Source organism: Biomphalaria glabrata, chromosome 4 (assembly GCF_947242115.1).
Source record: "Biomphalaria glabrata chromosome 4, xgBioGlab47.1, whole genome shotgun sequence".
NCBI classification, from domain to species: domain Eukaryota; kingdom Metazoa; phylum Mollusca; class Gastropoda; family Planorbidae; genus Biomphalaria; species Biomphalaria glabrata.
In genome coordinates, this window is record NC_074714.1 from 41,560,842 (window position 1) to 41,583,296 (window position 22,455).

The 22,455-nt window shown below is 33.6% G+C and overlaps 2 protein-coding genes across 2 annotated transcripts in view; one reads left to right on the forward strand and one right to left on the reverse strand.

Moving 5' to 3' along the window:
* Positions 1-22,455, forward strand: part of LOC106068070 (ubiquitin-like modifier-activating enzyme ATG7) — a 35,775-nt gene that overhangs the window by 4,459 nt on the left and 8,861 nt on the right. Inside the window, exons 2-13 of the mRNA XM_056026059.1 lie at positions 2,239-2,293; positions 3,511-3,628; positions 3,725-3,802; positions 4,053-4,169; positions 4,892-5,032; positions 12,213-12,301; positions 12,826-12,950; positions 13,837-13,927; positions 14,412-14,556; positions 15,725-15,883; positions 21,872-21,923; positions 22,022-22,158. Coding sequence (XP_055882034.1) covers positions 2,239-2,293; positions 3,511-3,628; positions 3,725-3,802; positions 4,053-4,169; positions 4,892-5,032; positions 12,213-12,301; positions 12,826-12,950; positions 13,837-13,927; positions 14,412-14,556; positions 15,725-15,883; positions 21,872-21,923; positions 22,022-22,158 — 1,307 coding nt within the window. The remainder of the gene's footprint in view (positions 1-2,238; positions 2,294-3,510; positions 3,629-3,724; positions 3,803-4,052; positions 4,170-4,891; positions 5,033-12,212; positions 12,302-12,825; positions 12,951-13,836; positions 13,928-14,411; positions 14,557-15,724; positions 15,884-21,871; positions 21,924-22,021; positions 22,159-22,455) is intronic.
* Positions 19,704-21,174, reverse strand: LOC129925743 (kunitz-type serine protease inhibitor HMGS1-like). Its single transcript, XM_056026060.1, has 2 exons — positions 21,014-21,174; positions 19,704-19,990 (listed from the first exon to the last, which is right to left on the reverse strand). The coding sequence occupies exons 1-2, from the start codon at positions 21,087-21,089 to the stop codon at positions 19,806-19,808; spliced, it is 261 nt and encodes an 86-aa protein (XP_055882035.1). The 5' UTR covers positions 21,090-21,174; the 3' UTR covers positions 19,704-19,805.

Sequence of the window (22,455 nt, forward strand, 5' to 3'; positions counted from 1 at the left end):
AAGTTTCAATAAATTAAAGATAATTACAATTATTTAATTTTAATATATTTGCATTTTTATATTTGTGTAATATGTGGGCACACCTGATTTCTTTAGGTGTTCGCGGGCCGCATAAAACGCTTCGGCATGCGGCCCACGGGCCGTAATTTGCCCACCCCTGCTATAGACTATACTCTATAAGATTTATTTATATCAATATCTAGACTTCCATTATATTAACTATTAAGGAATAGTGTATAGATCTAGTCGGAACAGGTTAACTCAACTGAACTGTTAAGCCCCATTTTTAACTTTTGAATTTTTACAACTCCTAATCATGTCCTAATGCCTGGTCAATGTTACTTTCCCACTCTCAATTGCAGGGCTGCCCGGGGGGTTGGGGGGTTGCATGTGAAATTTAAAAATGCCACCCCCCTTTTTTTCTAGAAAAAAAAATTCCATTTAGACTAGACTAGAGTTAGTTAACTTGCTAGATGGTAGGCCTCTATAAAAGAGCCTTCGGATATTGCCAGTGATATTTCTTTGTGATTTAGGCATTCTAGGTTTTAGTTTCTACACTCCTTACTATGTGTATAGTACTAGTAGGCTAGCAAGTAGATCTAGCCGTACTGTAGCCCACCTAAAATAGCATTTCTTGAAGTTAAGTGGCTTGATGTTTATCACAAATTAATACTGATGTAGGTGTAGTCTACTCTTCTTTAATTAAATTGATTAAAGTGGGATGTGAGGTTGAAATACCACTTAGCTGCCTATCAGGGGAGCTCAATTTTGAATCCTTGCATTTGTTGAGCGCCTCAAGGTAGAATAAAAACCTATAATTGTCTTAGATATTATGCTAATATGTTAATATTACAAAATTATTTTTCGTGAATGTTTTTGTGAAAAGTACTTGAAAAGATGTGACATAATTAAATTATAGTTCACCTACAACAACTCCACAATGCCACTATTGAAGCCACAAACATTAGAAAATAAACCATGTATAGAAAGTAACATAAAACTAAAAGCAGCTAACGCAGTTTTCAAGAAAAATTAGAGGAAAAGCTGGCATGAAAAAACAGATCTACATTATAGAGACAGCCTCAAGTTCTGGCTAATAGCTAAATGTCTCAACCAGGGAGAAAACAGAATAACTCCTATAGTTATAGAAATGGACAACAAACCCATGAAAGGCCAAGAAGCAGCTAATGAATTCATAAAGTATTTTCAAAGCGTAGGACAAATACAAATCAATGAAAGTGGAAATAAAGATGTAAACTCTGAAATCCAAAAAAATAAAGATAACAAACCAGCTTACACCTTGGGAATGACCACAAACCTTACAATGAAGGAACTAAATGAAGTCCTCAAAGTCCTCAAAACCAAAACAAGTCCCAGATAAAATTTCTAATGACATCCTTCATCATGTGGGTTCTCAAGCCAAAAGAAAACTGCTACAAATATTCAATGCTAGCTGGAAATCAGGCAGAATCCAAAACATCTGGAGAAAAAAAAACATTGTATGATCCCTATACCAAAGCATGTCAAACAAAGAAATAAACTGGACAGCTACCATCCCATCAGCCTCACTAGCTGTACTTGCAAACTTATGGAAAGAGTGGTGAATAACAGACTTACTTGGATCCTTGAGTCAAATAACTACTCACTGAAGCCCAGGCTAGCTTTAGAAAAGGAAGATCAAATTGCCTTCATCACACAAGAAATAGATGATGGCTTTCAAGAAAAGAAACTAACAAAGATTGTGTTGGTCAACTTGGAAAAAGCATTTGACAAAGTCTGGGAACAAGGTCTCTTACTCAAGCTAATCCACCATCACATCTCCCTCAGAATGTACAACTGGATAAAGGAATATCTAAATAATCGAAAAGCTTTAGTTTGCATGCAAGGGCAAAGAAGTCACACTGTGGGTATAAAAAATGGCATCCCCAAGGAGGACTCCTCTCCCCAACACTTTTGCTAATATTCAGAAAGGATCACAGAATCGCTTTAAAGACCAGCTTTGGCACCAATTTGCTTTAACTGACATAGAAAAAAGCACCTTCATAGCAAGACAGCTTCTACAGGCTAGTTGTCTATGATACTATGATAATAGTAGAAGGATCTTAAATTATTAATCTTATTAAATATGCATGGCAGTTCAAGTGATTTATTTTTATCATATCAACTATTGTCATTAAAAGGGAATGTTTGTTAAGCTTAATTGCTTTCAAATTTATTACTGTTTTCAACTTATTGTAGGAAATGCACCAGGGATGCCACCACAATTGAATTTGGACTACTTAGCTTTTAACAGGTATGTAAATTTGTCATGAATTTATCAAAGTATGTATGAAAGTAAAGTAAGAGGGGCCAAAAGTTTACCTATTTTTGTTAGAGTCTTTAATGTTTACCTATTTTTGTTAGAGTCTTTAATGTTTACCTATTTTTTGTCAGTCTTTAATGGGGATGCCATGTGACCAGCACAAAGACTCACCATTTTATTGTTCTGTAACTGAAGTGTACTCAGTACCAAAATCCACTAATTACTTTGACTGGCCTTCAGAGGAGTTTGAACTAAAGGCCCTTAATTTTGATGCATAGTGCTTATAAATCACTTAGCCTCTCTAATATAGAGGAAATCCTATTACCATTGAATATGAATCACTAATATTCACAGAAAAAACAAGTAAAAAAAATCTCTAAAAAGAATATGCTTATATTAAGTGTAATTGTATCAATTATTTTAACTCAATCATGCTATTGATTTGTTATAAATCTTGAAAAGCAATAATAAATTTGTGTGATTTGAAATATTTTTACAAATGGCATTAAAAAAAAAATCTATTTCATGCATTTAGCTTGCTCAATGCGCTATGGACAGTCACTTTTGGACTAGTGGGGGAAAGGAGAGTATCCTTGCTGGCATTTCAAAACCAATTAAGAAAAAACATAAAATTAAAAAAAAAAAACAACCTAGTTTATATTAAGTGTAATTGTATCAATTAGTTTGGATCAGTCATGTAATTAAATTTGTAATAGATCTAGACAAACTGCAATACATCTGTGCAATTTTAAATATCTTTACCAATTGTTTTTTTTTTTAGCAAATTTCATGCATGTAGCTTTCTTGATGCGCTATAATTCGATCACTTCTCTTGACCAGTTGGGAAGAGGGAGAAAGAAGGGGGTATCTGGTTGAATGTCACCTGATTGCTTTTTAAATGCATTAAAAAAATTGCTCTAAATCAAGAGCTCAAGGGGACTAATTTAACGTATACCACCACATGTCAAGTACTATTTCTTTCCTTGTTTGCTTTAAAACAAAATAATTAATTACCAATAGTTAATTAACTAATTGGTCAATTTTTAAAAATGGATTTTTGTTTTGCCAGGTACAAAAATTAATTGTGCAAAATTTCAACTTGATTCAAAATTGGGTGTGGAAGAAAAATAATGTGTACAAACTTTTTACCAGACAGTGAAGTTATATAAGCTTTGTAAAAAGAATATTAACCACTATTTTCTTCCAAGTCAGTTTAATCCTCCCTCACAGAGTTTTCCTGCTTATGGAATACTTCACAACACAAACACACTTGAAAGTTTTAAAGAAAAAGACAAGAAACTGTTGCTTGCAAATGCTGGGGAGGAGGTAACCTTTTTGAAATTAAACTTTCTATCAGTCACATGCATGATTTGTATCTTGCGAACATTTGTTGGTATACTAAGTATTTCATAATTATTACAGTTGTGGAAAGATTTCCAGAGTGGAGTGTTTTTACAAGAACCAGAAAAACTCTGTAGATTTCTCCTACTTACATTTGCTGTAAGTTTTTTTTTCTCTCTCTTGGTAGTTTCCTTTTCATTATAGAATGACAATGTAATGTACATTTATTTCTCAGACTAGCATCAATATGCTACCATTATACTTACAATGATCAATACATACCAGGGAGTAAAATTACATGCATATCCCTTGCCACAAGGTTTGACAGATAGAATGTTGTGTCATTTAACTTTGAATAGTCTAGAAAGTAGATTGTTAAACATTTTATATTGCTTGCAATTTGTTGCAGGACTTAAAGAAATATCACTTTTACTACTGGTTTGCCTTCCCAGCCCTGAAATTTCCAGAGAGATCAACTCTTACAGAAGAACCTGCTATGTTGGAGAATATATATTCACCTGAAAAAGTAAGTCAAATGTAAAAAAAAAAAAAAATGAAGACTAAGGAAAAAATATTAGACTAAATTTGTGAGCAAACTAGTTTTTTTCTTTGTAATAGAAAAGAAAGTATAAAGAAGATTTTTTTCTTCTTACAATTGGCATACCACATTTAATTTGCCATGTTTGTCTATATTCTTAGACTACTGGCCTTTTGCAAATTTTACCCCCTCCCCTCTTGGCCCCCACTTGAAGGGGGCCCCCATTGCCATGTTATCTTGCTAATCAAATTGTTATGTATATTAGAGACCATGTGGCATGTATTCCACTCATTAGACTTCTATCTCATATCATGATGTTGAATGTCATATTTCAGGGGCCTCTAAAGAGATCAAGCCCCCAGGCCCCCAAATCCCTTGCTATGCCACTGCAATGTAACAACCGTACAGTGCTGTTTTTTTTTTGTTGTTTTTTTAGATGACACACATTTCACTCTCCACTTCCATTTTTAAATGCAGTTTTTCATGCTTTTTAATAATAGGAAAATCCTTTAATGAAATCTATTATTAAATCACCACATGAAATACACACAGACACACTTTCACCTTAAAATAAAAAAAAATAACTCAAAACCATCCCTAGAAAATGCACATCACCTTATCTGAGATTGAAAAAATTTTTTGTTTTATTTACTGTGAATCTTAAAATATTTTTGATACAGGATATAGAAAACAAAATGATTGTATTTCAGTTAACCTCTCTCATATCAGCATACCATTCCTTCCAAACTGACAGACCAAACTACGCCACCTGTTTCTTGATACAAGAGGATGGGGACAACTTCACATTCTATGAATTTGCTCAATTAGACGTTTTAATATCCAAAAGAAATGTAAGCTAATAACTATTTAAAATATTTTTAACAAGTTGTAATGTTTTAATTATACAACTACTTTTCATGCCTTAGAAATACAGTGTGCACTATCTTAGACTTCAAAGATTGTATAATTTCTGCATTTGGCAAAGTAATTTAGAATCAGATAAAACTAAATAACTGACCTTATTCTTTCAATTCCCACTACTCGCATCTAGCCAGAAACAGTTTTTGTACCAAAAAAAAAATATGGCATCATTTTATTGATCACTTTATTGATCTTGGTAATGTGCTCAAGTTAATGTAGTAACAATAGTTTTTACAAAGAAATATTCAACAATGCCATAAAACTGAAGAGTATTGTTAAATGCTAGGAAAGTCAGGTTATGAAAAAGGAGAGATTAAATAAAAAAACTGGATGAAAAAAAAAATACATAAAAAGAAATAAAAAAAACAGCAAAGCTTATAGAAAGTCTGATTGCACTAGTTAGTTTGGATCAGCCCAGTAATTAAATTTGTAATGGATCCAGACTATAAATCGATGTGATTAGAAAAATATTACCAATTGTTTGTGTTTAGCGCTATTTCATGCTTTTAGCTTTATCAATTTGCTATGATTCTATGACTTTTCTGGACCAGTTTGGAAAATGGGATGGGGGAGAAAGAAAGGGAAATCTGGGTGAATTTTACTGTAATCACTTTTTAAAAGTATTTTTTTTCTTTAAAAAAAAGGGGGGTGTCACAGATGCCATTATAGAATTATTTGTACATTTCACATTTAAAAGAAATATAAACCCTTGACTGAGCCTCAGGAATTACCCCACAAATTTAGACCCTTGACAGCACCTCAGGTTTTACCCAAAACGTGATTATGATGTTTCAAATCTATTGGTTGATTTGAAATTAAACAAAGACATTTTTTTAAAGAGTTAGCGCCAGAGAATTGGCGAGAGTAGAGAGAACGCCAGTCGATAAAATATTTTCATAGTAGTCAGTCGGTCTTCTAAGAGCTCTGTTTTAAAAGCCTTTGTGATATTTTGTGTTGATTGATCTGTAATTTGTACATAAGCTGTACTTACGTTTTATATTTAAATAAAGTTCCAGAGTTTTGTTTTAACAAAGAATCTTTCATTGTGATTCTTGATCGTCATTTATTCAACTATTTTTAATTCAAGTAAAATCCCCGGCATCACATCACATTGTGACATCTAAAGTGTTGTGACATATTTGGCACTCTCCGACTAAATAAAAGTTTATGGACAACTTTTAACGAAATTTATTCAAGATCTAGGACCAATTTCTAAACTCTTCAAAGGAACTTCATTCTTATTTAACGGAGGACAGAATTTCTGTGTTTAACAGGTCAGTTGGTTATCGATAATTCTTTTATAAAGATTTTCGTTAGAGTTACGTCTAACTCACGAAATCTATTATTATATGTAATTGGCAAAAGGAATAAGACCAATATACATAATAACTGGCATTATTAAAAGACCAGTAAAGCAAATAACTGGCATTATAAAAAAGACCAGTAAAGCAAATAACTGGCAATATAAAAGACCAGTAAAGCAAATAACTGGCATTATAGTCATTATAAAGAAGACCAGTAAATAATCATTTGTCTGGCACAAAGTAAACAGAAAACCAGATTTAACCAACTGTTAAACCAGTAAAAAGTACTCGGCTCAATAGATCTATATATTCAATCATACGACTCCAGTAACTACAAGTTTACTGTCAAGCATTATTAGCAAATTGAGGCTTCAAGAACTTTGTCATTATATTATTATTATATCTGAGATAAAGCCAAAATCCAGATATTGAACATTTTGCTCCAATACAAGAAACTAACAAAAAAATTAAATATGGCTTCCGGTTCTAGAACACAACGACTCTTCGAATTGATAGAATTAGCCAAAGAAAAGCAAATTCCAAAGCCAGACCAGTGGGCAGAGAAACAAGAAGAGAAAGAATATCAAGAGCAAGAATCTGAAAAACAAAGGCAAGAATCTGAAAAACAAAGGCAAGAATCTGAAAAACAAAGGCAAGAATCTGAAAAACGCATGCAATTAGAAGAAAAAAAATTGCAAGACACCGAAAAACAAAGGCAAGACGCCGAAAAGCAAAGGCAACATGAAAAAGAAAAAATGGAATTCGAAAGACAAAATAAAGAAAATAAAGAAAGCATTCCAACTCAAGGTCACTCAAATATGTTTGACAAATACAGATTAATGAACAAAATATCGGCTTTCAACGAAAACATTGACAATATGGACTCGTATCTCATAAGATTTGAAGAAATAGCTACAACATCCGGTCTACCTGAAGCACATTGGTCGAGCTCACTCCTCACCCTCTTGACTGGCAAAGCTGTCAACATTTGCTCACAACTGTCCATCAATGAACGCAGCACTTACTCTGATATCAAGGAAGCTCTACTGCGCCAATACGGAGCAACTTCAGCCAACTATAGAAAGAAATTCTATAATGAAAGGCCACAGCAAAATGATGATCCTCAAATTTTTGTAGCTAATATGTCAATGTGGTTTGATAGATGGGTATCCATGGCCAAAATAGAAGAAAGTTACCAAGCTCTTCGTCAACATATTATTATCGACAACATTACCCATGCTCACTCAGAAGATATTCAATCCTACATTATAGAGAGAAATCCTACTGATATCCAGACATTAACCAAGATCATCAGACAATATAAAGCAGCCTATCCAAACAAGTCAGTCAAACCATCTGTTGAAGAAAATTTTGTCTGCTTTGCTCAAGACAAAAATGCAAGATATAAGTCAGATGACAAAATCAAATGCAACAAATGTCATAAACTAGGGCATTTCACATCTCAATGCCGCAGCAGAACCACAGAATGTTCATATTGCCATAAAAAGGGTCACCAAACTCATGAATGTTGGAAAAAACAGGCAGTCTCCAAAAATCAAAATTTTGATAGACCCACATCACCAACTCAAAGATACAGCAATAGAGAGCAATACAATTTCAACAAAGCACCTGGAAACAATAAACCAGATAACAAACCTCGCTACAGAAGTCATTCACAGGACTCCAGACCACAATATATGCCAAACAGAAGCTCATATAACAGAAGCTATTACAATGAGCATTCAACTATGACAGTCATTGCAAAATCCAATGGTCTCAAATTTTATCCAGGCTTTGTAGGAGACAAGAAGGTGGAAGTTCTTCGTGACACCGGAAGCACGTCCACATTAGTACATGAACGCTTCGTACACGCAAACCGTTTCACAGGCAACCACGTCCAAGCCACTGCCTTCAACGGAACTGTCAGCAAGTTACCTGAAGCCATCATTTATGTTACTACACCATTCTTCAGTGGTCAAACAAAAGCATTAGTAACACCCAATCTACCAGTGGACCTAATCATTGGAAACATAGAAGGAGTTAAAGAATGCACTCCTCAAGAACTTACTGAATGGACAAATGCCATACAGCAAGGTCAAAAATGTTTGGCAGTAATGACAAGATCCATGTCCAGACAACAAGAACATTTGGCACCTGAACAAGTTAGCCAAAATAATCACATGGCTACCTCAGTTACTCAAGTTATGCAGAATGCAACAGAACCAGTTACTAGTCGAGTAGCCAGCAACAATCAAGAACATTCAACATGGACACCCCCAGTTACATCAAGCCCATCCCTACCGGTCATAAGTCCACCTCCAATTCCCGAATGTCCATTGTTGAACTTTGAAGAAGGTACCACAAGCCCAGAACAAAATGAAAGAGCCATATCATGTCTTGCAGTCATACCAGAAGAAGATGTAAGTGACACGTCTGAATTTGACGACATCAATATGCCACAAACAACTACCAAACAAACTGAATTTTGGCAAGACATCAAACTCAATTCAATGACACCGCAAAAGCAGAAAGAACTGACTACCATTCTCAAAGAAAATTCAGACATATTTACAGATGTTCCAGGCAAATCGTCAATTGCGGAACACAATATAATACTTACTGATTCCAAGCCTACAAAAGCAAGACCTTATCCATTACCAGTACACTACAGAGATTTTCTTAAACAAGAAATTAACCAACTATTAGAGCAAGGAATCATTGAACATTCCAACTCTCCATGTGCTGCACCAATAGTTCTTGTCAAACGGAAGCAAACGACAACTCCAAGAATGTGTGTCGACTTCAGACAGTTGAATAAAATAACCCAACTCGACTCATATCCTATGCCAAATCCTGAAGATCTTATGACCAAATTTTCAGAGGCAAAGTTCTTCACCAAAATAGACCTGTCCAGAGGTTATTACCAAATACCAGTCAGACAAGAATGCAAACAGTTCACGGCATTCACCACAGCTTATGGGCTATTCCATTTCAACTTCATGCCATTTGGTCTAGTCAACGCCAGCAGCACCTTTAATAGAGCCATTCACAGCATACTAGGCAATCGCTCTGACACAGTGTCATATATAGATGACATTTGCATATTCCATAAGACATGGAACGAACATATCAAAGGACTACAAGAAGTTTTCAGCATACTGAAACAACATGGTTTTACCATAAAGCCTAGTAAGGTAGAACTAGCCATGTCAGAAATATCCTTCCTGGGTTATAGAGTCAGCTACAATTCGCTGAGACCACAAGAGAACATTATTCAACGCATACTAGACATCAAAGTCCCCACCAGTAAAAAGCAAGTGAGAAGTATTTTGGGTCTGTGTAATTTCTACAGACATTTCATACCAGGTTACACAGCACTCATAGCTCCATTGATTGAACTCACTAAGAAAGGACAACCAACGAAGATTCCATGCTCTACAAAGTTACATACCACTATTGAGAACATTAAAGCTGAATTCTCAAGAGACACTATTCTCAAACTTCCGAATCCAGAGAAGCAATTTTACCTCGCCACAGATGCTTCATCTTCAGCTATAGGTGCATGCCTAATGCAGAAATACCAAGACACTTCACAGAAATGCCAAGAGACTTTGCACCCAGTATTTTTCATCAGCAGGAAGTTGTCAACAGCTGAAACCAGATACTCAACCATCAAACGTGAATGTCTAGCCATTGTATGGGCCATAGCCAAGTTCTCCAGATATCTACTAGGTGCTCATTTCACACTCCTAACTGATCATGCACCACTAGCATTTCTGAACTCAAAGAAGTTAGCGAACAGTCGTTTAACTCGTTGGAGTCTACAACTCACAGACTACCAATTTGAGGTCAAGACAATTCCTGGACGTGAGAATGTCTTCGCTGACACACTTTCCAGATGTATTTAATTCTTTACATAATTGTGTATACATTTTTCTTCCACAGGTGTAGTATATCAGTTTTGTATTGTCATATTTTAATTTCATCATGAAGCTTCATAACTTATTCAATTCAAAATTTAATTTATTCAAGTATTATGCTTTGTACAACTTTTGATATTGTTCATGACAAGCATTGTCTCATTTTCATAACCACTTGAATAGTGAAACAGGTGTTCAAAGTCATCAATAATTTTATTCTCATTTACCTAACACTGCATTTACATTTTTTTTTTATTGTTATCTCCAAGTTGACTTTATTTTTCAGAGCATTGTCATATGTTACCTAAACCATTTTTCTATAATTTCATGTATGGTATCTTGTGTATATTTAAATATTTTTAATACATATGAGCATTTCTATTACCATACAAATGCTAAATGGAGGGGGGGGGGTAATATGTCACAGATGCCATTATAGAATTATTTGTACATTTCACATTTAAAAGAAATATAAACCCTTGACTGAGCCTCAGGAATTACCCCACAAATTTAGACCCTTGACAGCACCTCAGGTTTTACCCAAAACGTGATTATGATGTTTCAAATCTATTGGTTGATTTGAAATTAAACAAAGACATTTTTTTAAAGAGTTAGCGCCAGAGAATTGGCGAGAGTAGAGAGAACGCCAGTCGATAAAATATTTTCATAGTAGTCAGTCGGTCTTCTAAGAGCTCTGTTTTAAAAGCCTTTGTGATATTTTGTGTTGATTGATCTGTAATTTGTACATAAGCTGTACTTACGTTTTATATTTAAATAAAGTTCCAGAGTTTTGTTTTAACAAAGAATCTTTCATTGTGATTCTAGATCGTCATTTATTCAACTATTTTTAATTCAAGTAAAATCCCCGGCATCACATCACATTGTGACATCTAAAGTGTTGTGACAGGGGGTATGACCTGAATTTGAATTTATTGCTCAAGCTGACAGTCTAACCCCTCTGCTAGTGAAGAACATATAAAAATAGAAGATTGTATATATTGTTTGTGCTGTGTGCCAAACTTACTTTCATGTGTTGACCTATTAAGGGGACAAATTCAGCTTATACCACCACTTCGGTCAAGTTCAAGTTCTTTCCCTTCAAGATACTAAACAAAAGTTAATTACCAATAGTTAATAAACTAATTGTTTTTTTTTTTTTTTATTATTGATTCTTTTGTTGTCAGGTGAAAGAAGTAATTGAGCACATTTTTATGGATTCGAGAAATAAATATTTATCATACAGACAGATAGAGTGAGCTGAAAAGAAAGAAAAGTTCTCCTTTTAAGCCTTGCTATCTATAGTGCAGATGATGTAATGGTCATCTGTTTCTGTGGCCCATAGTTAACAAGGGTGTTATGTGGCCAGCACAACGACCAACCGCCTTTACCTTCCCCAACTAATGACAGGTACCCATTAGAGCCGGGTGGACTTGAAGGCACCCAAAAATCCTGAAATTTAAAATCCCAGTCTTCAATAGGACTCGATCACAGGACCCTCACTTCAGAAGCCAAGACCTTTCCCACTCAGCCACTGCTTTGAAGAAAAAAAAAACTTTGATTGTGATGCAGTTAATATTTTTTAAAATATCTTTTAGGCATTATATTCCTTCCCTAGTTGACAGATCTTCAGTTATCTTTTGTTTCATATAAAAAAAATAGAAAGAAAACTATATGGAGAGCTCCCTGATTTGGACACCACTGCACAGTTCATCTCATGTATTGGTCTAGTCATCTGAACGCTCCAACATAAAAATGAGAGCGAAGAAGAAGATGAAATATTTAAAAAAATAGCTTGTGTATGTGCCCAAAATGAATATAAAGGAATGTCTTTAGTTGAATATTATGGTTGTTTAAATTTATCTTGTTTTATTTAATAACTATTTTAGGTCATTGTAGGTGTGTGTGATCCAAGCTCACTTGACAGTTATCCTGGCTGGCCAGTCAGAAACTTGATTTCATTCCTAACTTATAAATAGTAAGGGTTTTCAGTTTCAAAAAATATTTACATTATAGCCTCTGCTATTTCTGTAATTTGTTGCAGAAATTGGAAATTCTAATATTTACAGTAATTTATGATGCCAGTGAAACAATGCTGCCAAATTTATGCATAAAATGTAATTTAAAAAACATTAAACTGTGTTCAAATATATTTTTTAGCTTGAAATGTCTCAGTTGCTTTTTTTTTTTACAATAATCTTTGATTTTTGTTTTGACATTTATTACATTAGTGTAAAAATTGTTTCTTATAGAGAAACCATTATTTTGAAAAAAGTTCGCCTTTGAAGTTACAATGTTAAAATTATTTACAATGGCCCATTTACAATGCATTCCTTGTAATTATTAAAATCACTCGTTACTGTTTCCATTTCTTAAATCATACAAAAAGTGTATAATGTAATTCCTTATTAAATATATTATTTCTAATAATATTGTAAGCTCTTTCATTTTTTTAAATATGATATTTTCTACAGAACATTGACTTCTTTTCTTTGATTATAGTACAGGTGTTGTTAAAAGTATCAAAGTACTTTGTGTCAGAAATAGAACTCATGATGGTGTTAAGCATTTTGGTAAAAGTGTTTTGTTGACAGTAGACATTCCTGCTCTGAATAAGAATATAGCAGGTTAGTTCGCACTTATCATGGACTCATACTATTACTTAGTATTAAGCCATTCAATTCCAGTCCACTCTAAATTTTGGACCTCTCAAATTCTAGACAAAGGGTGGTAGCTTCGCCAAAGTAGGTTCACTAAAAAAAATCAATAAAAAATTTATTTCCAAAGATAATATAATAAACCCAACTGCAAAATAATCTGAATTAATTACTCTATATAACAGTCTAAAAACGTTGTGTTTTAGTTAATGTGCACACATAAAAAGTTTTCGACCTATAATTTTTAAAACCAGCTTCGTTTTGGACCAAGGCTTGAAGTCAGTTTTATAGTATAATGCATACTCATATTTAGATCTAGTCTAACAAAGGTTTCTTTTTCATCATTTACATTTTCTATGTGAAGATAGACATCTCCTTTTGGATCGTTTAAGGCCTAAAATAATTCATAATCTACATGTAAACATGACGACCAGAAGCCATGATTTGGAGATATTGCTGAAATTGAAAACCGATTGCAAAACTTTTAAAAAAAAATTTCTGCCATTGCTTTTCAAAAATAAGTTTACAGTAAGACCCCTTGGCATCTCCTAGTAACCTATCTCGCAAGATTTTAACTTCATTGGCTATTAATACATTGCTGTTTAGCAGTTTGTAGACCAAGTGTTAAGTGGTCGTTTTTGACTGTTATGGGTTTGAATAGGTAGCGGCTGTATTTGGCCGGTATGATATTGAGAGGGTTAATTATCTATTTGAAGTTGAATAGCATTATTTTTATCATTGCCATTATATCTTGTTAACTATCTCAGATATCTCAAACTTGGTCCATATAATTCTTTATAAGCTCATTCATTATTCTCCCTGAGCTAATGTTAGTTATGTATTTCTGTCGTCACAGATGTGCCAGAATGTGTTGGCTGGGAGAAGAATGAAAGACAAAAACTTGGACCAAGGATGGTCAACCTGAGCAACACCATGGATCCAGTCAGGTAGACTGATTATTGAACACAAGAATGAAAGGATAACCTTGGAAGTAAAAATATATTAGCTTATCAGCTTTATATGTTGATTTCAATCCTACAAATATATTTTCTCAACTATATTTGCTTTATTGAAATCACGAATATGAAAAAGGGAGAAATTGTCAGGGAACAAAAGAAGAGAATCTAGAGTAATTGAATCCTCAGAAAAAAAAAACAGAACTAGGCAAATTGTAGCTTAGGATGGTGATAAGTGAATGTCTGTATTGTGTTGTGTAAAGAATATTTCAATTCCAATGTTTAGGAATGTTTGTTTTGTTTTCATTATTGTCTACTTATTGAGCACAAAAGTTTGTGGCCAGAGACTTGATCAGAATAGAATAAGTACTTACTTTTATGTTTTTCTAATGCTTATGTTATTCTAATATTTATGTTATTCTAATGTTTACATCTAATGCTTATCCTTACGTTGTTACGTGTTTTTTTTTTACAGGCTAGCGGAATCAGCTGTTGATTTAAATTTGAAATTAATGCGTTGGCGACTGCTGCCTGACCTTCAACTTGAAAAGATTGCATCAACAAAATGTCTTATCTTGGGGTCAGGAACTTTAGGATGCAATGTAGCAAGATTACTTATGGTCTGTTGACTATTCAAAATTGATTTTTAAAAATTAAAAAAGTAGAGATGAAAATGATAAATACTTATTAACTATAACTTTAGTCATGTGAAACATTGCACTCATTCTTAATCTTTTGGAATTGAAGACATTGCCATTATTATTATTATTAATTTTATTTAACTCTTTCTCTCTGTAATTATTAACCACATTCTGGTGGAATCAACGTTGGTATCGTCAGTTAGCAGAGAAAGAGTTCATTGACTTAAATATTTGTTAATATAGAAGGTGATTGTTTAACTTTTATGTTATAAATGGTTGCATCAGACTTAAATAACAAAATGAAACTAAAACAATACTTTTAATATTGTTTCTAGATCTAGCAAATTTTAATTTCACTGTCTTATGGGTCTCCGTCCATGTCAATACTTTACTGATTTATGCCCCCTGTGAAAGTATTGTTTCTAGATCTAGCAAATTTTAATTTCACTGCCTTATGGGTCTACATCCATGTCAATACTTAACTGATTTATGCCCCCTATGAAAGTATTGTTTCTAGATTTAGCAAATTTTAATTTCACTGTCTTATGGGTCTACATCCATGTCAATACTTAACTGTAAAAGTATTGTTTCTAGAGATCACATCTCACCTGTCTATTGACTTTTGTCATACGGGTGCTGTGACAGTTAAAGTAACGAAATCTCTTCATTTTTCCCAGTCAGCAGCTGTTCTTAGTAGGATATCAATAGAGAGGCCGGTCCATACTTTTACATTGTACAACCAACTTTTCTTTGGATGACCCTTTCTTCGAGCTCTCTCCACCGTACCTTGAAGGATGGCTTTAGACAGTGAGTCATGTCTTACAATAGGACCAAACCAGCTCAGCCTTCGTCTCTTCACAGTATTGAGGAGTTCCTCCTTTTTGTCTGCCATAGTGTTGTCTTGTAATAATACAAACTCATTGATCTTCCTTTCCTGGTATCTGATACCCAAGATTTTTCTGTAGCGTTTACTCTCATAGGCTTGAATTCTAGAGCTAGCAAATTTTAATCCTGCCATCTTGTTGGTAAAATCCTATGTCAATAGCTAGCTGGCCTATGGCCATCATAATTGACCAATCCTATAGATCTATTACATGCCTTTTGATAATAAAATTATAAGAAACTTGCTTTTTTTTTTTTTCACTAGAGCTGGGGAATCCGTCACATTACCATGGTAGACAACTCCAAAGTTTCATTCTCAAATCCTGTGCGGCAAACTTTATTTACTTTTGAACATTGTTTGGAAGGGGGACAACCTAAGGCACAAGCTGCTGCTAGTAGTCTCAGAACAATATTTCCTGGAATGGTAAATAAATGCAATTATTTTTGGATAAAATTATGTAAATGTCTTATTCGACAGGGTTGACCATTGAATGTTGTTTTAGCCAAAATAATCTTGGAAACCAAAGGATAAACATTTTTTTTCTTCGAAAAACATGAAAACCTGAATTTTTTATTTTTCATCATTTTATTTATAAAAAAAAAACACTAACATACAAAGAAAAAAAAACAAATTACAAAATAATGGAAGCAAAGTTTAACATTACATTTAGAGATCTTGATCTAAATCTTGGGATTATTTTTATTTTGAGAGACTCTATTTTTGGAATTTATATTTACTAGGGCCTTTCAATTGTCATAGTTCAATCACTGTGAAATTCGAGTGGCATTGGAAAGTTGTATAAGTGATCCTATTACTTTCACATGGAGAAGCAACTTTAAAGAGAAGTTTCTCCATCTATAAGAAGTGTTCTACCATGTAATTTGTGAGTAGAAAGAGATGTAGCCAAGCCATCTAGACCATTTACAATCTATTGGTGGTTTGAACAATTTTACAAATGGCTAAGAAGTTGAGCTCACCAAGCAAGATTGAGATGTATCCAATTTACTTAGAAAATCAAAAAATCTAATGCTAAATCAGCAGCTACTAAAAAAAAGTGCTTTTGAAGTGACCAGGCAGCCATCCAGTAATTTTTTACTTCTTTTATTTTATTTAGTAAAAAAATGTGTTATAAGACAGTTTATCAATCCTAATTGTCCTGAGTGTCCTTATAGGAATATTCTGAGAATACCAGATGCATCAGCTATTAAGTAATCAACATCAATTATATGTAGTTTTAAAAAAAAAAGTGAAATTACCTTAAAAATATAATAAAGTTAACATTTTACAATATAAAGTTCAATTGGTTGTAAAATATATTAAACTTAAAAAGAAAGCATCACTAACCATTGAAACCCATAGAAAGATACCATGATAAATGAGAACTTAAAAATGAAACCTAGAATATTAGGACATCATCTGCTTCAGATGTGGACTTATGTTAAGGTCTTGTGTAAGTTTTTCATATCCTTTTTTGGTTTGTTGATCTGTCAGATTTTTATTTTCCACGATGCCTCCATTAGATTCTCAAATGATTACTTAACAGTTTTAGTTTTCAATGTCAAAGCATCTGCATAGACATCTGCTCAGTTTGAGTTTTTTACTTTTAAGTTTCTTTCAGAAATCAGGTTTATTACGTCCTAGTTCAAACATTCTCCAGGATGGCACTGGGCGGAATTTGAACCCATGACAATTGTGACGACAGTTTGGAGCACATACCACACAGCCAGACAGATGTTAAGACTAGCTCCTGAGACTACCGACTATTTTTAAATATCACAGTAGCTGTAGAGACCACTGTTAGTTTTAGTGCATTGGTCATGTCATTTATCCTTCTATCAATATTTTGGCTTACATTTGCTCTTGTATTGTAATCTATAATAGAAAGAAGATAGATGTCAACTGCTGGTCCTTCATTGTTTACAAATAGTGTGGCTATTGATTCAGAACCAAACTCATCTAAGTTCTAATGCATTTACATAAAAACATTAAAAAGAAGAGTTTAAAAAATATTTTGTTTGTGTGGGAATCCTGAGCATTGAAAACTAATCTTTTTATATTCCTTTCTCTTGGTTAAGAATATTTAATACTGCAAACAAAAAAATATTTTTACTTTGGATCTACAAGAGCTTAAGGCATTTAAATTCGGTGTCATGCACGTCCATGACATTTTTCCATATGTAGCCTTTTTGTGTGCCTGATTAGAAATAGCTTTGAATAGGAAGCACACTATTTCAAAATTCTAGGTTTGTTGCTAAGAATTTTGTGTACACGTCATGCCTTAGTTTCTCATAGTTCTTCAGAGAGAAACCAACTTTTGAAGAAGGCGTTTGATGATGTATGGCAGTGTGCCACTGCTTTCTCCTGCGAAGGGTAAGTGGCCATTCTAAAGTAAACAGGCGCGATTTGTTGTTATGCATATTGTTGCCAAAATTGTAGTTGTAATTGTAGCAAATATAGATCTTTGCTCTACTGTATGTATATGTCACAGTCTCAGTTGACATTGCCTGTTATATGATCACCTCGGGTCATGAGGGTGAAATACACGTGAAATTCCTGATATAGAAACAGAAAGTAAGAATGACTAAATTGACTCTTGGTCAGTAGTAACCATAAGAGTCGGGTAGGGTGGTCACTTAGAGAGTCGAATAGTAACTTTTAAGCAGTCAAAGTCAGTAGTATTTTTGGTCCGTTGCGGACAGTAGGAACTTAGTTGAGAGTAGTCACTTGAAGTCAGTAAGACAGTACATGTATTTTGATAGCTACTTTGTATTTGGAGCTGGATACATATTATTGTTTATTGTTACCCGCTGTGATGCGGACGTTACTTGTAGTCTATTCTGGAGAACTTAACATGTTGGATATATTTGATACCGCTGTCATGCGGATGTGATTATGTTTCTTACTGGATTATGTAACTAACAAGAAGTGCATTATTATTATTAAATAAACTTTATATTTTGTCTGCTAAAGGGGATTTAAGTCAATCTGTGATATCTATTTTTGTCACGTGTTGAGTGGACACATGATCCTCACATTCTACAGCATTCTTCAGCGATACACAATAAGCCTGTTACAGTATACAGGGAGCCAGGTCTTGGTTACTGTTTGAGCCACGTTGTGGTTGGCTTTGGCTAGTGCAAAGCCTCGTCATGGCTATTAGGATGCTCTTGAAGCATGTTGAAGATTGAGATATGTATGGATGTACTTATGTGTGCATGGAGGTGCCTTAATATTTAAAATGTTGTACATGTGATATGCTGAAGCCTTATGTTGCATTTAAAGTAAGAAGCCATTATTCATCTATGCACTTTATAGTTAATTATTAAATAATCATTTGTTAAAAGGGTGTTTAGCAGTCATATGGCATTAAGAGTTTATTTATTGTTGCTGCAGCTGTTGGTTATTAGATTAGCTTGTTGAGGTGGGGAACCCAGTTCATTTAACTTCATCCCCTAGTTAAATGTTGCTGAAACCCACTTTGACATAAGGGTTATTTGTTTTCATTAAATACTATTGTGTGATTTTTATCTAGCCATAACAATACCCAAGTAACATCCACTATTTTTGTTTGTTTTACATGTTTCAAACATTCCTATAGAGTTGGAAGTTATTAAATTTTTGCTGAAACCTCCCTCAGGACTGGCGGGGGAAGGCAGGGTTCTAACTCAGGACTATTGAGATTGGAATTGGGAGCACATACCACAGAGACTAGGCAGCCATCCTACAACATAATATAACTTACACTATGTATAATTTCATATAGCTCTGGGCTCTGAGTAGGAATAGTGTTATCCACCAAGTTTTAGTACTTGCCTTTGTATGGGTTGATACATGGCAAAGTTTAATTTCCTTCAAAATTAATGGCTGTAATTCTTTTTTTTTTTTTTTTTTTTTTTTTTTGTAACCTTATAACTATTTTTTGTATTCTATTTATATTTAAAAGAGTTTAAAATTTTAAAAAAATATATTTTTAGATGTGATAACATCATGCTTATTATCATCAACCCCTTGTATTTGGTAACATGAAATTAAGGAATGTTCCTTTCTGGACCTAGCAGTGTTGTGGTCATGTGCTAGCGAGAGTTTTAACACACACAACAGTTAGCCATGTTTTCTCTTCATACTAAATGAGCAAATGTTAGATTTTAAGTCTGATTGAAAACACTTACTGTTATGGGGTTTAATGTTTTGAAATAAAACAAAAATGATATAGTTTCACACTAAGTAAACAATACGAATTGGATTTATGATTTTTAAGTATATTTATTTATTTCTAAAGCCAAAAATGTTTGCAGGACATAATGTTATCTTTTCACTCTGTGTTTTTTTGTTGTTGTGTTGATGTTTATTTTCTAGCTGGGGGAGTTGTACCACCGCACAAGGCTGTGCAAGCTTCATGAGTTTCAAAGTTGTTATCATTGCCTTCACATCCTCCATAGTAGAATATCTCACAGAATCCTGTTTTATTGTTGAAATAGTACCGTTGAATGTTACCCCTACAAGGTCCAGCATCTTGGGCTAGGTCACAGACTGGGGACATTAATACATTCATGATATTATTCTTTACTAAAGAGCAAAGGAGATACTGTATCATTAAATTCAAAACTACATCCTTTATGATTTATGTATGAACCGAAAATAGGATACACAACCACTAAACTTTAAGGTTTACAAAATATATCAGTAATTTTTCTTAACGGAATCAATAACTTTTTTCTCTTCAGTTTTCAAATTAACTTATACATTTCTAACTTAAGCCTAAACTTTTTTTTTTTCATAGATTTTTTAAAACTCAGTATTTACCAGCATATAAAAATATTATGCATAATTCAAAAGATAGCAAATAAATGTCTTAAAGGCTTCCAATGGCCTAGTCATTCTGCTGACTAAATCTTTTTACATCTACATCACTGGAGACAAAAGATTGAACAGATAATGTGATATGATATCACTGAACTGAAAATGTAAATCTTTCACTAGTTTAAAGATTACTATTTTGTCACTAAAGTAAACATTATATAAACATTAGATACTTTTGTTCTTTCAGTAAATAAAATATTAGATAAATATTTAATGCTTTATCACTAATTATTGTGACTGTTTTTCTTGAACAGTTCTCTTAATTATTCTCATTGTTTAGACACTGGCATGTATTATGTCTGAAAGTGTCAGTCAATGAGGAAATCTTAGTCTCACTAAGAAATGGATCTATATCACTAAACTAGAATTATATATACTTTTGGTACATGTTTCATGGGAAGTAACCAGGTTTTTTCTAGGCATTGTTGTGGGTAAAATGATTCTTTTTTTTTAATCCACTATACATTAGTAATCGCTTTTATTGGTTTCAGAAATGAGGAACAGTCTTTAAAAAAAAATAATTTTATGTTACTTGTTACTGACTAAAGTTTGTAATTATTTCAACTATTTATTTCTTGAAAATTTCTATTAATTTCATTGTTTAGTCTCTGTAATACTATTATTATCTGACACTAAGGGTCAGTCAATGAAGTTATCTAACTCTCACTAAGAAATGTTTACATATATACATACTTGGATTTGTTGACTGAGTTGAAAGCTGGATACACAGCATGCCAAAAAGGCAAAGTAGAGTGATTTTGGTCATCATTGCAGTGGTTGGCCTGGTTAACTCTGAAGTCAACTGGAAGATGTGATGTTGTGACAGCAGGCAGCGTTGGCTTTTTATAGAAATCTTTGACCTAAAGAATCTGTGTTCTGTTACGGTTTATTACCTAATTTGCATAAATTGTGCATAAACTAAAGGAAGTAAACTATAAATCAAGGCCATAAAATCTGATGCACAAGTTAACTTATTCTGTGAATAATTTTATTATGAATAATTGTCTTAGATTTCTTAATAACATAGCCCATATTCTTATCTCTTGCATTTATAATTGATTTTACATTGACAAAACATTTGTTTCTTGGGTGTGGTGGCTGAGTAATAAAGTACTTGAGTTCAGAACTATAGCACAAATAGATGCCATTTTATTAGACTTTTCTTTAGAAAGGCATTTGTCAAAGTTCACCACCTTAGCTTGCTTAAAAAATTGAACATATTTTGTCATTACTAGTTTATTACATCAATGGATTCAGGATTTCCGGATAGGGAGAATACAGGTGACATGATGTACTACGTAAGACAGCAGGGTTTCTGACCAGGGTTTTTGCAAGAGAGGATCTGAATCTCTCAAGCCCTGATGATGGTGATAAGGAGCTGAAAGAGAGGATTAAAATAAGAAGAACTATAGAAATGGAAATCAAATTGGAGTATGTCTTTCCACCCAGAAAAATGCCAATTATGATGAGTAGCAAAAAAACTAATTCTGTACTTTATAAGATAAAATATTTCTCTCGACTTAAAGTATTATGTAACAAATGTTATTTCAGAAATCTGAAGGGAAAACACTTTCCATACCCATGCCTGGTCATGCCATAATAGGTGAGCCTGGTAGCAATTTTTTTTTACATTAAAAAAAACATTTAATGTACCATCGCATTATGCTTATACATAAATATGTTAAAATAATATTTGAAAAGAGTCATTGGTTGAACAGACCAGAGCAGAAGTGAAAGAGCTAGAAGAATTGATTCAATCTCATGATGCCGTTTTCCTCCTAATGGACACTAGAGAAAGTAGATGGCTGCCAACTTTGATATGTGCATCTAAAAAGAAGGTAAAGTTTCCCTTTCACACCTTGCAATCTTTGGGGCAGGTGATGTTAAGGTCATCTGTTTCTATAACCATCGGTTATTGAGCAGGGTGTCATGTTACCAGCACAATGAACAACTGCCTTTACTTTCCCCAACTAAAGTCAGGTATACATAAGAGTTGGATGGACTCGAGGAGTGCCCTGAAAATCCAAAATTCCAGTGTCTTCACCGAGATTCAAACCCAGGACCTCAGGTTCAAAAGCCCAGAGCTTAACCACTTAACCACCGCACCCCTTTAAAAAGAAAATAAGATTTGACAT

Bases quoted from the DNA above. Each gene is read 5' to 3' on its own strand.
- LOC129925743 (XM_056026060.1), bottom strand. From the start codon at position 21,089: ATGATGACCAAAATCACTCTACTTTGCCTTTTTGGCATGCTGTGTATC. The intron at 19,991-21,013 runs GTATGTATATAT...TAATGTCCCCAG, and splicing joins AACTCAGTCAACAAATCCAA to TCTGTGACCTAGCCCAAGAT.